The sequence below is a fragment of the Nematolebias whitei genome, chromosome 20 (assembly GCF_014905685.2).
Source record: "Nematolebias whitei isolate Nwh7 chromosome 20, NemWhi1, whole genome shotgun sequence".
NCBI classification, from domain to species: domain Eukaryota; kingdom Metazoa; phylum Chordata; class Actinopteri; order Cyprinodontiformes; family Rivulidae; genus Nematolebias; species Nematolebias whitei.
Window position 1 is genome coordinate 14,300,754 of NC_056517.1, and position 13,549 is coordinate 14,314,302.

General features: G+C 41.5%; 1 protein-coding gene across 1 annotated transcript in view; it reads left to right on the top strand.

The window, feature by feature from the left end:
- Window positions 1-7,746: 7,746 nt before the first annotated feature.
- The window catches only part of LOC119426846 (partitioning defective 3 homolog), a 98,130-nt gene continuing 92,327 nt past the window's right edge, over window positions 7,747-13,549 (top strand). The window contains exon 1 of the mRNA XM_037694429.1: window positions 7,747-7,911. Within this exon, the coding sequence (XP_037550357.1) occupies window positions 7,801-7,911 (111 nt within the window). The 5' untranslated portion in view covers window positions 7,747-7,800. The remainder of the gene's footprint in view (window positions 7,912-13,549) is intronic.

Consider the following 13,549-nt stretch of genomic DNA (forward strand, 5'->3'; position numbering starts at 1 on the left):
TAATGAGGAGTCGTGAAGAGGGTGACCATCTAAGGCAACAATGGACAGTGGTCTGGGGGATTTTAACAGTTTTATTCCTAGCTCTCGGGCAAATTGAAGGTCCATGAACTCAGAATCAGCCCCTGAGTCGATGAGTACTTTTGTGGAGGTGCAGGTCTTACCAGGAGCGGACAGCTCAGCAGGAAAAGTGAAGGGTGAGGAGGTTACAAGGTTCTGGGTCTGACTCAGCAGGAGCCTCCTCTTCTCTGCTGAGTCTGGTCTTTTAACGGACAGTTGGAGATGTTGTGAGTATTTTGGCCACAGTAGAAACACAACCGATGTCGACGTCTCCTCTCCCGTTCCTCTGGGGTGAGGCGGCTGCGTCCAATCTGCATGGGCTCCTCTTGTGATGTTTCTGGTGGATGTGGTGGAGAGGGAGGTCCCAGGGTAAGTCGTCTGGGCACCTCTCTCGGTTCCTCGAGGGGTCTTGAAGTTCTGCTGACCCTTTCAGCTCGTTCCCGAGACCTCTCCATCAAGCGCAGATCCACCCTTGTCGCCAAATCCTCCAAATCCTTCAGTGAGTCTGGGTATCGCTTGGTTGCCAGGTAGTCCTTGATCTCCTCGTTAAGTCCTCGGTAAAAAGAATCAGTTAAAGCCTCTTCATTCCATTTGCTACTAGCAGCCGTAGCGTGAAAATCAATAATATACTCGGTAACTCTTCGTTTACCTTGCTTCAATGAAAACAGTCTACGAGCAGCCTCTCTTTCTGGGAGGATGGGGTCAAAAACTCTACACAGCTCTTTAGAGAATTCAAGAAAAGAGTAGCAGTACCTTGAGTCTTTTTGCCATTCAGATGTTCCCCAAGACTTAGCCTTTCCAGACAGGAGGGACACGGTATACGCCACCTTCGCACGTTCAGAGGGGAAGGCTGAGGGCTGGAGCTGAAAATTAATTTCACATTGCGTTAAGAATGGTCGGCACTGGTCCGGTGCCCCTGAAAACAGTTCTGGTGGTGTCAAACGTGGTTCCCGGAGAGGTTTGCTCGTGGTTCCAGTATGTGCATGACTGCCGACATGACTTGAGTCCTGAGGGTCAGAGTGAGGAGTAAGAGTCTTAATCATGTTTATGATTTCGTTCATGCCGGACTCTAACTTATTGATGGCACCTTCCACACCAGAGCGCCATTCTGAGCCCGGTGTAGGATCCATAATTTGGCCAGATCAATCTGTCACGGATCTGATGGCAGAGGATCCCACACACAAACTCAGAATGGTTTAAAAATGTTTATTGAATGAATAAACAGCTTCTGATGATTCGGGTCCAGAGCTGGAACTGTGTCTAAAACGATACAGAGGAGAGGTTAGTGTTTTGACAGAATAACAACAGTTATCTGAATACAGACGGTCTGGAAAAACACTAACCTTTCTTGTTGTCGGGGGCTGCTCAACAGAGACACAGAGCTGAAGGGACCAAGGAGAATCCAGAGGCGTAGTCGAAGACGAGCAGAGTTCATTAACGGGATCCGAAAAGGCGACAGTACCAAAAGGGAGAGGCGAAGGCGAAATCCAAAAACGTGCAAAGGTCATAAACAAGGTCTGAAGGGCTGAGGCACAAAAGGAGCAGGCAAAAAACGTGGTCGAGGAAACAGGCGTGGGTCAAGATACAAAGAGCTGTGAGACTATGGAAACGCTGGATAACTGTGACAAAAGCAAGCAGTTGATCTGGCAAAGAGTGAAGAAAGCAGGAAGTATAAATACACCCAGAAACAGGTGGAGACCATCAGCAGTAATCAGAGAGAGAGAGATGTGTGACATGCAGCAGGCTGTCAGAAGCAGCAGAGGAAAATACCAGAGGAGCAGAGAAGAATATCAAACAGTGAACAGAGTGATAAATAAAAAGGAAAAACAGAGTGTAAACTGTGACAAAATACACCTGTACCAGGGAATTTGTGAGGCATATTAGTTAGAAATAGGTCTAAGATGGAGGATTTTTCAGGACGGTTTTTGTTTAATCTAGTGGGAGAGTTGATCAGTTGGGTTAGATTGAGAGACAGGCAACATTCCTTGAATCTATCAGAGGGGGGTCGACTTACACCAATCAATGTTGAGGTCGGTCCGCCTCACATTCAGGGAATCCAGTTCATAGTTTGCAGTCAGCTACAACGTGAGGACTGAGTTAGCAGCACTGTGGCTAACAGCTAACAAACTTTTCATCTAAACATGTCCGCTGTGTGGAAGTATTTTACACTAGAAACAAAACAAGACAGCAACGTTGTAGTGGACTAGGCCCATGTCAAAAACTAAGTCTAAGGTCAAAACTCTTGACCTTTAGAACCTTGTGGGACAGGAACTGTCATTTCATTCATTTGAACTCAGAAATACAGGTTCACCCATCCTGAGACTTTCTTTCTTGAAGATTCAAGTGAAAAGAACACTCTCTTTTTATTATCATTACTATTTTACAGATATTGATAATCAAAGTGTCTTAGTTCAAACCATTTTAGATGTTGCAGTGCACTAATCAATTTTATTAACTGAGTAATGATTTTTATTCTCATGTCAAAGCTGTTACAGAATAATTATGCATTTTCTGATTTCTGCCTTTGAGTGAGCAAGTGTGCGTTTCCAAGGTTGGAGTCAAACGAAAAACAAGTTGTTGAACAAACTGTCATGTTTTTAGAATCCTCTCAGACGTAAATAGAGAAGTTTTAGCACCTGTTTCTGAAACGCGCCAAAACAAAACTCTCTCTGTCTGTGAGAACGTTTCTGATCTTTCCATAACAATTCTTGTTTTTCGTCTAACCTCTTACGTCACAACACACACCCCGTCTGGTCGGTTCTGACCAATGGTAATACTCCCAAAAGTGAACCGGGAAACAGCTCTTTAAAATGTCAGTACGTCCTGGTCTACTCGGTCTTGGTTCTGTTGAAGTTCTGATGGAGTGCTGTTGGAGTTCTGCTGGATACACAGTCCAACCAGTTCTGTGAGAGACGGGATGATCCTGACAACAGAGCTCTTCCGAGTTCCATGGGATTATAACATTTTCCACTGAGGTGAATATGTGTCGAACAGAGCCTCGCCATTACTTCGGACGAGTAACAGCATCCTACTGAGACGCTGAAAGGGTGCGTTAAACGGAATCTCACCTGAGACATCTCCAGGTAAAGGAGCCGATTTCATCACCTAAGTGTACTGTAAGGAAAAGCTGAAGAAAGCCGGAGAGTGTCGATTCTGGTGAACACATTTCACCCCTCACACACCATCTAAACTTCTTTCCATCTTTAAACTTTTCTATCAAGTAGAAATTCTTCCAGATATTTTAGAAATGTCTGTGTAAAATGCTCACCCACATTCATGTGGGTAAAAGATCATAATTGTACAGTTTTCATAAATGTCTGTGGTGAAGCAACGGAAAAATCATGGCCGTATGATTTTTCCTGATTGATTGCTTATGTTGTTATTTTCATAATTTGCCAAATTAATGCAAATGTTTGATGTTAAATTTTGATTCTGTAAATAAATGACCGCATTCATTTTGATGGGTCAAATATAAATGACGTCTCACGTTTGCATTTCCTTAAATTCAATGCACGTTTTATTCAGTCCAGAAAAATGAGGAATCCGTGTTAAATGATGAATATATCTGAGCATCTGTTCATCTACAACGTGCATTGTCTGCAGAGCCATAGCGCCACATTAAACTACATTAAAGTTAGTTTTACGATGGACATTCGAGCTCCGTGGCTTCAGTGGGGCGCTGCTCTTTGCTCAACCCAAAACAAGCGACTTGACACCGGCCAGCCACGTCCAATCTGCCCCGCTCAGTCTGCCCGTCTCCGAGGAGGGACAGACTGAGCGCAGCTGCCCCAAATCAGGCTACTTGCTTTGGACTGAACAAGAAGTAGACGTCGCTGAAACCACGGAGCTCAAATGTTTACCGAGAAGTTGCTAAACTTCATCATAATTAATGACCAACCACTATCAGTTGTAGAAAACAAAGGATTTTGCAGCTTGATACTTGCAGCCAAGATATAGTTTACCCTCCAGGAGATATTTATCAGTACAACAGTAGACAATCATAAAAAACATAGGATTTGAAAAATATATATATGAAAAACATAAACAGCTACATTATAAAGTGATGTAAAATTCTAAAAACAGGAACATGTCTGTTGGTTTATGCCATGAACTTAGCAGATGTTTGAAGCCATTTAACATTTAATTTAATTCATTTATTCATTCATTTAAATGAAACAAAATTTAAAAAAAAATCATCAAAAAGAAAACATTGAATGAAAAGAGTGCAGAAAGATGAAAAAAATTCTTATATATGCCCCTTATAAAATATAAAACAATTTTTTAACAATCACTTAAATTAATCACTTTAATATCCACTTTAAAGCTAGGAATAAAAATAAACATGTTTTGTGTTAGCAGAATTTAATTCTAACTTTAAAACTTATCCAACATTAATAAAACGTACCTCAAGTTGCCTTTTTGGACATGCATGCATATATTTGTACAAATTGTACTTGAGAGGAGATTATTACAGCCTCATTTAAAATTAATGATGATCATGATATCGGAACTGGATCGGTATCGGTCGATACTCAGATCTAGGTATCGGGATCGGATCGGAAGTAAAAAAAAAAGTGGATCGGTACATCCCTAATTGTGTATGCTGTTCGGTGTCAGGAGGGCTGTGATCAGTCTTACATGGGGGAACTAAACAGCCACTGGCCAAAAGGATGGCCCAGCACAGAAGAGCAACAACATCGGGCCAGGACTCTGCGGTCTAAACTCATCTCCAGGCCAGTGGCCACTCTTTCAGGGATGAAGATGTTCACATCTTGGACAAAGAGGAATGATGGTTTGAGAGAGGAGTAAAGGAGGACATATTTGTGAAAAATAAATCGTCCGTCATTAAACAGGGGCGGAGGCCTCCGTGTTAAACTGCCCCCCCACCCCCTCTTACCATGCTGTTATTGCTAGTATCACTCAGCCTCCTGTGAATAGTAAACAGCCATCAGTGTGCTAACGATCCATCGTTAGGCTGATGGTCCTTCTTGAGCATGTGAGCAGCTGGTTTTTGTTGTCAGCAGCAAAACTGATTGATCCACTCTGAGAAGGTGCTATTTATAAGACTGAGCTGAATACAACACTTCAGACTGAGGAATTCTTTCAGATGAAAGACGAAACAATTCTACATTTTTTTGTTGTTGTTTTGCTTTGTTTTGTTTTTTGAATGTCCGGAGGACCAGATTTAACTTTTTTAGATTTTTTTACCTGGATTATTGAGCATGCATCAGGATAATGTAGATGGTCTCACCATGTGGCAAAGAATATTTTGTTGGACTTGTGTGGACAGACACATTGTCATAAACATATGAAGAAACATTAATTCAAAATATCCAGAATTTTTTAGACAGGGCCTTAGTGTAGAATCAGAGACCCAACATAAAAAAAAACATTGTTTAAAATTTGCAAAATAAGATTTCTCAAAAAAGCTATGACTTGTATTCACTACTGAGCCTGGTATATACTACTCTTGATATTTAAGAACTTTTCTTGTGCAATTGCTCCTTCTGTCCACGCACAGATTTGTTGACTTTTTTAAACCTTATGTTGTGTCTTTATATGAACTTGACATACATATCTTTACAAAAATTACTAAGTATCATATTTTTGTGGTCATTGTTAAATGAGTTTTTACACCTGATATAAAAAGAAAGTGTTAGAAAAACTATTTCTGATTGGATTATTATTATTATATTATTTTATTTTTCTACTGATTTAGCTGTGTGTTAGAATTGTACCTTCTCTTTCTTGAATCTGATTTACTTTTAAAATGATTGTTTTCTGTAAATATAAGTAAGATATATTGCAGCAAAGTTTATGCAATAAAATACCTCCATTATTTTTTGCAATGGTCCCATATATTTTTTTTAGAAAGTGATGCTCTGACATTTAATATTGGGATTTTTTTTACAAAGTTCTTGTTGAGTTTTAAGTTCTTTACTGCCCATGTTGAGCCTAAGAACAAAAATGAATGGGGGCCGAGATGGTTTAGGGGCAGGGCAGCCGACATCTCATGGTGCCTCTGAGCAGGACACCCCACTCCCCAGCTGCCCCACGGGTGCCCCCCACAGCCACCCACCGCCCCACCCGGTGGTGGATGGGCCAAAAGCAGAGAGCCAATTTCACCATTGTATGGAAACATACAATGATGACAACACATAACACATTAAATTATTATTGAATAGTAACACTGACGAAATGAAAACTTAAAAAAGCACTCAAACTATATGATGTACTTGTCATTTTTTCTTCAGTTTCCTTTAAATCATTCCTCTTTATTCTTAGCTTACTTTCATTCTGTCACTTTTTTTGTTCTTTTGTTCACTGTTTTCTCTTTTGTGTTTTAATGCATCAGTGGTCCTCAACATTTTATCAACTTAGCCAAGTAAGTAAAGCCGTTTTAGTTCCCCCCCCCCCCCCTTTTTTCCCCCCCCCCCCCCCCCCCCACACACACACACAAACACACACACACAAAGACCTTCAGGAAAATAAAAAAGTTAAAAAAAATGTTTGTTATGAGAATTGTTCAACATTACTTTTTTTAATAGACCAATGTAAAAGCAAATATCTAACATAACCACTTCTCTGTTTCCTGAATGTCCCCACCAGCATGAGGAAGATGACATGGCGTTAACTCAGGATGGTGCACAAGAGTTTATGACATTTGAGATCCCACTCAATGACTCCGGCTCAGCAGGTCTGGGAGTCAGCGTCAAGGGGAACCGGTCAAAGGAGGACCAAGCTGACCTGGGCATCTTTGTGAAATCCATTATTAATGGAGGGGCAGCAAGCAAGGCAAGACACAACTTTATCCGCTTTTCTACTATGTATATTCTAACCATTGCAATGATAGACTTCATTGATTTCACACACCATCTTTGTTTTAGCATAGCTGTTAAGATCATGGGGAACATTCACATATGGTCATTTAATTTTTTTCAGTTTCAGTAATGTTATTTAGATGGATGGATGGATGGATGGATGGATGGATGGATGGATAGATGGATGGATGGATGGATAGGTGGATGGATAGGTGGATAGGTAGATGGGTGGGTGGGTGGGTGGGTGTACAAATGGATGGATGGATTACTCAAAGAGAAATTGCAATATTCCCAAATTATAGTGATTCATGTGAGTTTTTCCTTCAAACTCAGTCCTCAACATCCATCCATCCACCTATCCATCCATTACATTTACCCGTTTCTTCCTTTTTGGGTCAAGGGGGTCACTTGTGCCCAAATCCAGCAGTCACTGTGCGAGAGGCAGGGGACATCTAGGACAGGTCTCAGAACGTCTGAGGGGCACAAACGAGACAAACAACCGTTCACAAATTCACTCACACCTAGGTACGATTTAGAGTTACCAAACAGCATAAAATGCATGTTTTTTGGTATGTGGGAGGAAAGCAGAGTACCCAGAGAAAACCCACACATGCATGGAGAGAACATGCAAACTCCACCCAGAAAGGTCCCTGGACTGGATTTGATCCGGCAACCTTCTCATTGAGTAGTAACAGCTCTACCAACTGTGTCACCACACCGTTCTCACTCTAACAAATTAGGGAATGTAAACAATAAACCAAGAAAATAATATTACTCTGAAACTGTGGATTTTGTAATTTTCAAATGCTCCAGTAATACTTTTTCTCATCATATCTAGCATCATGATCATGTATGTGTGCAGGATGGGCGTCTACATGTCAATGATCAACTCATTGCTGTAAATGGAGAATCACTGCTTCAGATGACAAACCAGGATGCTATGGAAACCCTTCGCAGGTCGATGTCCATAGAGGGCAACAAGCTGGGAATGATTCAGCTCATCGTGGCTCGGTGGATGATGAAGAACATTGAGGTAAACTAACAATCAGACACAGATTATGATAATGTGCTAGGATTTCATATATATTTTGTGTTGAATCACAAGTTCTTTGCAGAGTCTTGGCTAGATCATCAGGCACAATAGAACGCCCATTAACTTGTGACAGGTCCTCAATGGTTTTGAGCATGAACAAAAGCTGTGGCGAGGTTGCAATTATTTATTGTTCTGATCATTTCCAAGAGGAAGCTCAGAGGAGACAGGGCCTTCTCTGTTAGTGCCCCCAAGTTATGGAACGCTCTGCCTTTGCACATTCAACAGGCCCCCTCACTGTCCATTTTTAAAACCCGTCTGAAAACTCATCTCTACTCATTGGCCTTCGACCCAACTGAGACTTGATTTTACTTCATTTTTATTGGTATTGATTTTATCTGTTTAACTCGTCGTTTTATTGTGTTTTAAAATGAGTTTTTAGTTCACTGTGTGCTTGGCTTCGTAGCTTTGTTTTGATGCTTTCTTTTCTTGTTTTTAACTGATGTTCACCACTTTGTTTCAGCTGAGGCTGTGTTAAAGCATTTTATAAATAAAGTTGATGATCATGTTGATGATGATGATGACATAGTATCAGGGTCCTGATAGAAGCATGTCCTCTGACATGGCTTGGTAGTCAATATTTCAAAGCTGAGTTAGGCACTCTGGTCTCATTCCAAGACTATGATCTTGACCGGTGCAAGTTGATGGAAAGGACCTATCTTAGGCCGGCCATAGCATCAGCCTAGCATAACATGGTTTTAAGTGTGTAGCTGTTGGCCGGGGCTGTTGTATGAAATGCAACGAGGTTGTGCAGATTGTTTATAGGGTGGCACAGTGGCACACACAGTTGGTTGAGCTGCCACCTCTCAGTGAGCAGGTCGCCGGATCAAATCCCAGCCCAGGACACTTCTGGAAGGGGTTTGTATGTTCTCTTTGTGCATGCATGGGTTTTCTCCGGGTACTCCGGTTTCCTCCCACAGACCAAAAGCATGCATGTTAGACTGATTGGTAACTCTAAAATTGCCCCTAGGTGTGAATGAGAGAGTGAATGGTTGTTTGTCTCGTTTGTCTCTATGTGGCCCTGTGATGGACTGGAAACCTGTCCTCAGTGTCCCTCACCTCTTGCATAGTGAAAGCAGGACATGAGCACCAGTGACCCCCATGACCCGAAAAGGAAGAAGCACATAAAGATGATGGATGGATGGATGGATGGATGGATGGATGGATGGATGGATGGATGGATGGAAGGATGGATGGAAGGCTGTTCATAACAATGTTCTCTTCTATATTAGCTACTGGGGCCTAATCAACTTAAAAATTATTTATACCCTTATATATACCCTTATTTATACCCTATTGAACATGCATCAGGATATTTATACTCTTCTTTTTTGCTCTTGATGCTTATTATAGTAATTATTCAAAACCATTTGAATTTTCTTGCAAATGCAAACAATATTTGTAGGGCATGCAGTGAGAGAGGTGAAGGTTGGGTAAAGACCATCAATGCAAGTAAACTGGAGGACATACAAAAGGCAAATGAAGGATGACTACATTTCAACTTTCGTAAAAATAGAAATGTGTTTTCTACAATTTGCTCCTTGTTATAACTTACACAGCCTAAGCTTTGTATGTTTGATATTTGGATAAAAAAATTTGTAGAGTCTGCATCACCATTCAAATCTTCAAACAATCCTATTTTCAGTTTGAGATAAGCTCCTACAGTATGTGTCACATTTCCACCCCTTCTCTCTCTCTCTCCGTTTTATCCGTGTGGGATCTCGATATAATATCTGAAAATCACTTCACTGAGTTATGATTGACAGCCCTGCAGAATACCATTATAAGATAGGAAGATGAAGAAATATGTGGTATTTATAGATTTATTTTTGGTTTGTTATGAGGCAATAGTTGAGGATATTGAAAGTGTTAGGGGTTTATGAATGTCAGTTAAGATACTGAGTGGCATTTCAGCCTGATTGAATGGAAAGAGATATTTAGTCTTTTGCGTGTTCAAGTAAGAAAAAAAAAGTTATTTTCAAAAGTGATACATGTCTGAAGTGTGTGATTGGTGTAGTGCAGGACTGTGAGTGCAGGTGTGAATGCAGACACACACTTGTGTTTGTTGAATCACCCTGCAGCCAGAGGTTGTAGATCAGACTTGATTGGTGTTGCTGTGACTCTAATTGGAGCCCATGTCCTGTGGCTGTGTGGTGGTTTGGAGTGCCATGCTGTGCTCTTTCCTGTTCATCTTCATCCTCCAACATTGTCTTTCACTGTTCTTATCACACATCATCCACTTGCCACTTTGTGCACATTTTCTTTTCTTTTTTTCCTCTTTTTTTGTTGTTAGTTTTATTTTTTTACTTGTAGCTTGTGAAACTCCATTGACTGGAGCTCAATTTACTTCATTGAGGCTGCTGTATGGAGACAAATTATGAAGGGAGGATTGTAACAAAATAAATAAATAAATACAACGTGTATTAAATAAATGTACCAATAATTATCCAATTAAATAATTAAATGTATCAATTGAGTATTTAATACATAATTAAATAATTAGTTGTACATTTGCATTATTAAATACACAATAAGTATTTAAAGGCCCAATTAAATACATAAATGTAACTTTTAAATAATGACATTAAATAATTAAATGTCATTTAAAAAAATATATTTTTACTTTAAAAATGCATTTATATATTTCACTGTGTATTTATTTATTTCATAGATCCCATGCTGTGGAGGGTGGAATGTGTATTTATTTATTTAATTTAATCACATTCCACCCTTCATAGAAAATAGGTCGTTATATGTTTTTTTCAAAAACTTTAGCTTTATCTTGCTCACCACCAACACTCCCCACTCCCATCCACCCACCTTGCTTCTTTCCCCTCCAGTCTTAGAGGGCACTTGTCTCTCCTGGGTAAGCTCAGCCCAAAGCTTGAAGTTTTATCACTTGAGTCCAGTCTGTCTTATGTCAACTTTAATTCCTTATCATGAAGATAGCCTGATACATTATTGAGAACATTTCTGTCTGTCCTGTGTCTTTCTGCCAGTGTTTCTCTATTCCTTGTGTTTCTGGTGCTATGCACACCTGACCCATATCGTAATCACCGCAGGTGTTTCCCACTCCGGGGGATGGGAGGGGGGTGGGGGGTGGAGGCTCTTGCTCATCTGAGGAGCTGAACCTAGCAAAATCTCCTTAGAGTTCCACGCCTCCAGAGGCCCCTTGACCTCCTGCAGCTCCTGAAGTAGCTATTCCCCTTGCATCTCCTGTGGTAGTTACACCTCCTGCTGCTCTTGTGGCAGTGATGCCTCCTGCAATTCCTGTGACAGCGACGCCTTCTGCAGTCCCTGAAGCAGCCATGCCTCAGCCGACGAAGCAGCAGAGCCAGCATCAGTCGAAGAAGCAGCCGAACCCACCTTCCTGTGTCTCCACAGTGTCTGGCCATTACTCTTCACACTCCATTGTGTCCGTGGGCGTCGGGGACGATGACCTGTTTCTTCTGAGCCTCTTCTTGGGTGTCGGAGATGATGACCTCTCGTTGGTTTCCCTGCCAGCTAGACTCCCAGGTTTCCATGCCATCTGCAGCCCCTGAGGTCTCTATAGCCCCTTATCCACAGGTCCGGTTCCTGTAGGACCCTACTGGGGCTTATTTAGGCCGGTTCTGGTGGGACCGGTTTATTTCTGTCTCCACAGTGCCCATAGTTCCCCTTTAGTGGGCGTATAGTAAATCTTTAGTAACCTTTTATAAATTTTAGCTTGAGGAGATGACGGCCTGCCCGGCTCCGACGTTGCGGTGGAGAGGACCCGGGTAGACCGGCGGAGCTCCATCTAGCTCGCTCTGAATTTTGTTGTCGGCCAGCAAGCACAAAAAACCAGCCAGCACTTCAGGATTAGGCCACGGTGTTGTCATTATTGTTTTTAAATCTTTAAAATAGGTCCAGCCGCTACTCCGGTCCGAGAAATTGCAAATGGCGGATCAATGTTTTGAAAAGTTTCTAAAAGATCCAGTAACTCCTCCCCCTGACCAATCAGTGACCGACAGTGCGCTGACGTCACATCTGGACCCAACAAGAACCAGACCTGGGACCCCAGAGAAGTAGGTCCCAAAAATCGTGCGGGTTCCACCGCTTAAGGCGCTGTGGAGACACTACGCAATCGGCCCGAACTAGTTACATAGGAGCACCAAAAGGCCCTGTGGATAAGGGGCTTATGACAGCTGCCACCTCTGAGGTCTTTACATCCTCTGCAGCCCCCGAGGTATCTTCACCTGTTTTAGAACTCACCCACAAGGATGGACAGTTTCCTGGCCGCCCGCCTGAATGCCTGTCCCACTCTGGATGTTCTCCCAGCCATCTATCTGGGCAACTGTCCCATTCTGGATGGTCTCCTGGCTGTCCACCTGAACTCTTGGGGATTGGTGCTCCTTCCTTCTTTGTTGTTACCAGGTTCCTACCTGCCGTTTTTTCTTTTTTTCATCCTTGGTGTTCCATTTATTGTGCTCGCCGTCCTGTTTCCTCCCACCTCCCACCCAAGTTATGTGGGGTCTTGCTTTGGGGATGTCAGATGCCATCTGGGGGGGGGGGGGGTATGAGACAATTTCTGTCTGTCCTGTGTCTCCCTGCACATCCCAGTGTTCATCTATTTCTTGTGTTTCTGCTCCTATGCACACCGGACCCGCATCCTAATCCCTGCAGGTGTTTCCCTCTCATCTCATTAGCATCCAGTATTTAATCTTTGTGTTTTCACTCCCCTGGTATCTGGGCATTATCCCTCACATAGTGTCATGATCTGGATCTGCTCTGTCCTGTCATACTCCAAGTAAGTTTTTGGCTGTCTTGTCAGCTCTGTTTTTGTTTTTGTAAAAAAAAAAAAGTATTTTTCTTACATAATCTTGGAGTCTCTAGCCTACATGTGGGTTCAAACATACAAGCAGAATCATGCCAATTGTGGCTTAATTGTTAAAATAAAATAAAAAGTGGTTATATGCAAATTACTAGATCAAGAAGAAGTAAAGAATGTCACATTAACGTAGAGTTTTACTGCATGTTTTAATCATTTGGAAAAGTTTGGGCAAGTGTTTTAATAGAGTTACCATCTCATTTTGCAGACCTCCTTTTCAATCAGTGCAGTATATCAATATGCTAATCTTGCTGCACCCACATCTTGGCCTATCAGCACATCATCAAACTCTCCACAGCCTCTGCAAACCTGACTGCTGCACCCAAATCTTCTAAATGGCATAAAAACACAAGGCTATGCACATTCCATACATAATCTTTGTAAACTATTATTCCAATGAATAGACAGCTGATCACATATATATATATATATATATATATATATATATGTTTATTTTATTTTTTATTTTTTCATCGAACTGTCAACAAAGCTAAAGCTGCAGGAAAGAGATCAGCAATTTACATTAAGTGAATGTTTCAGAAATATGGGTTAGTTTAAAAGACCTTCAATTTTGTTTAGATAATTTACCATGAACAGTTTGAAAATTATATGTAAATCCCCCCACCCCTCACCCACATCTCTTGCTAGATACTCTGCCTGAACTACTTTATTTTGTCCACAGATTTGAATTGACATGACTCCCAATCAGTAATGCAATAATTCAATTCAGTT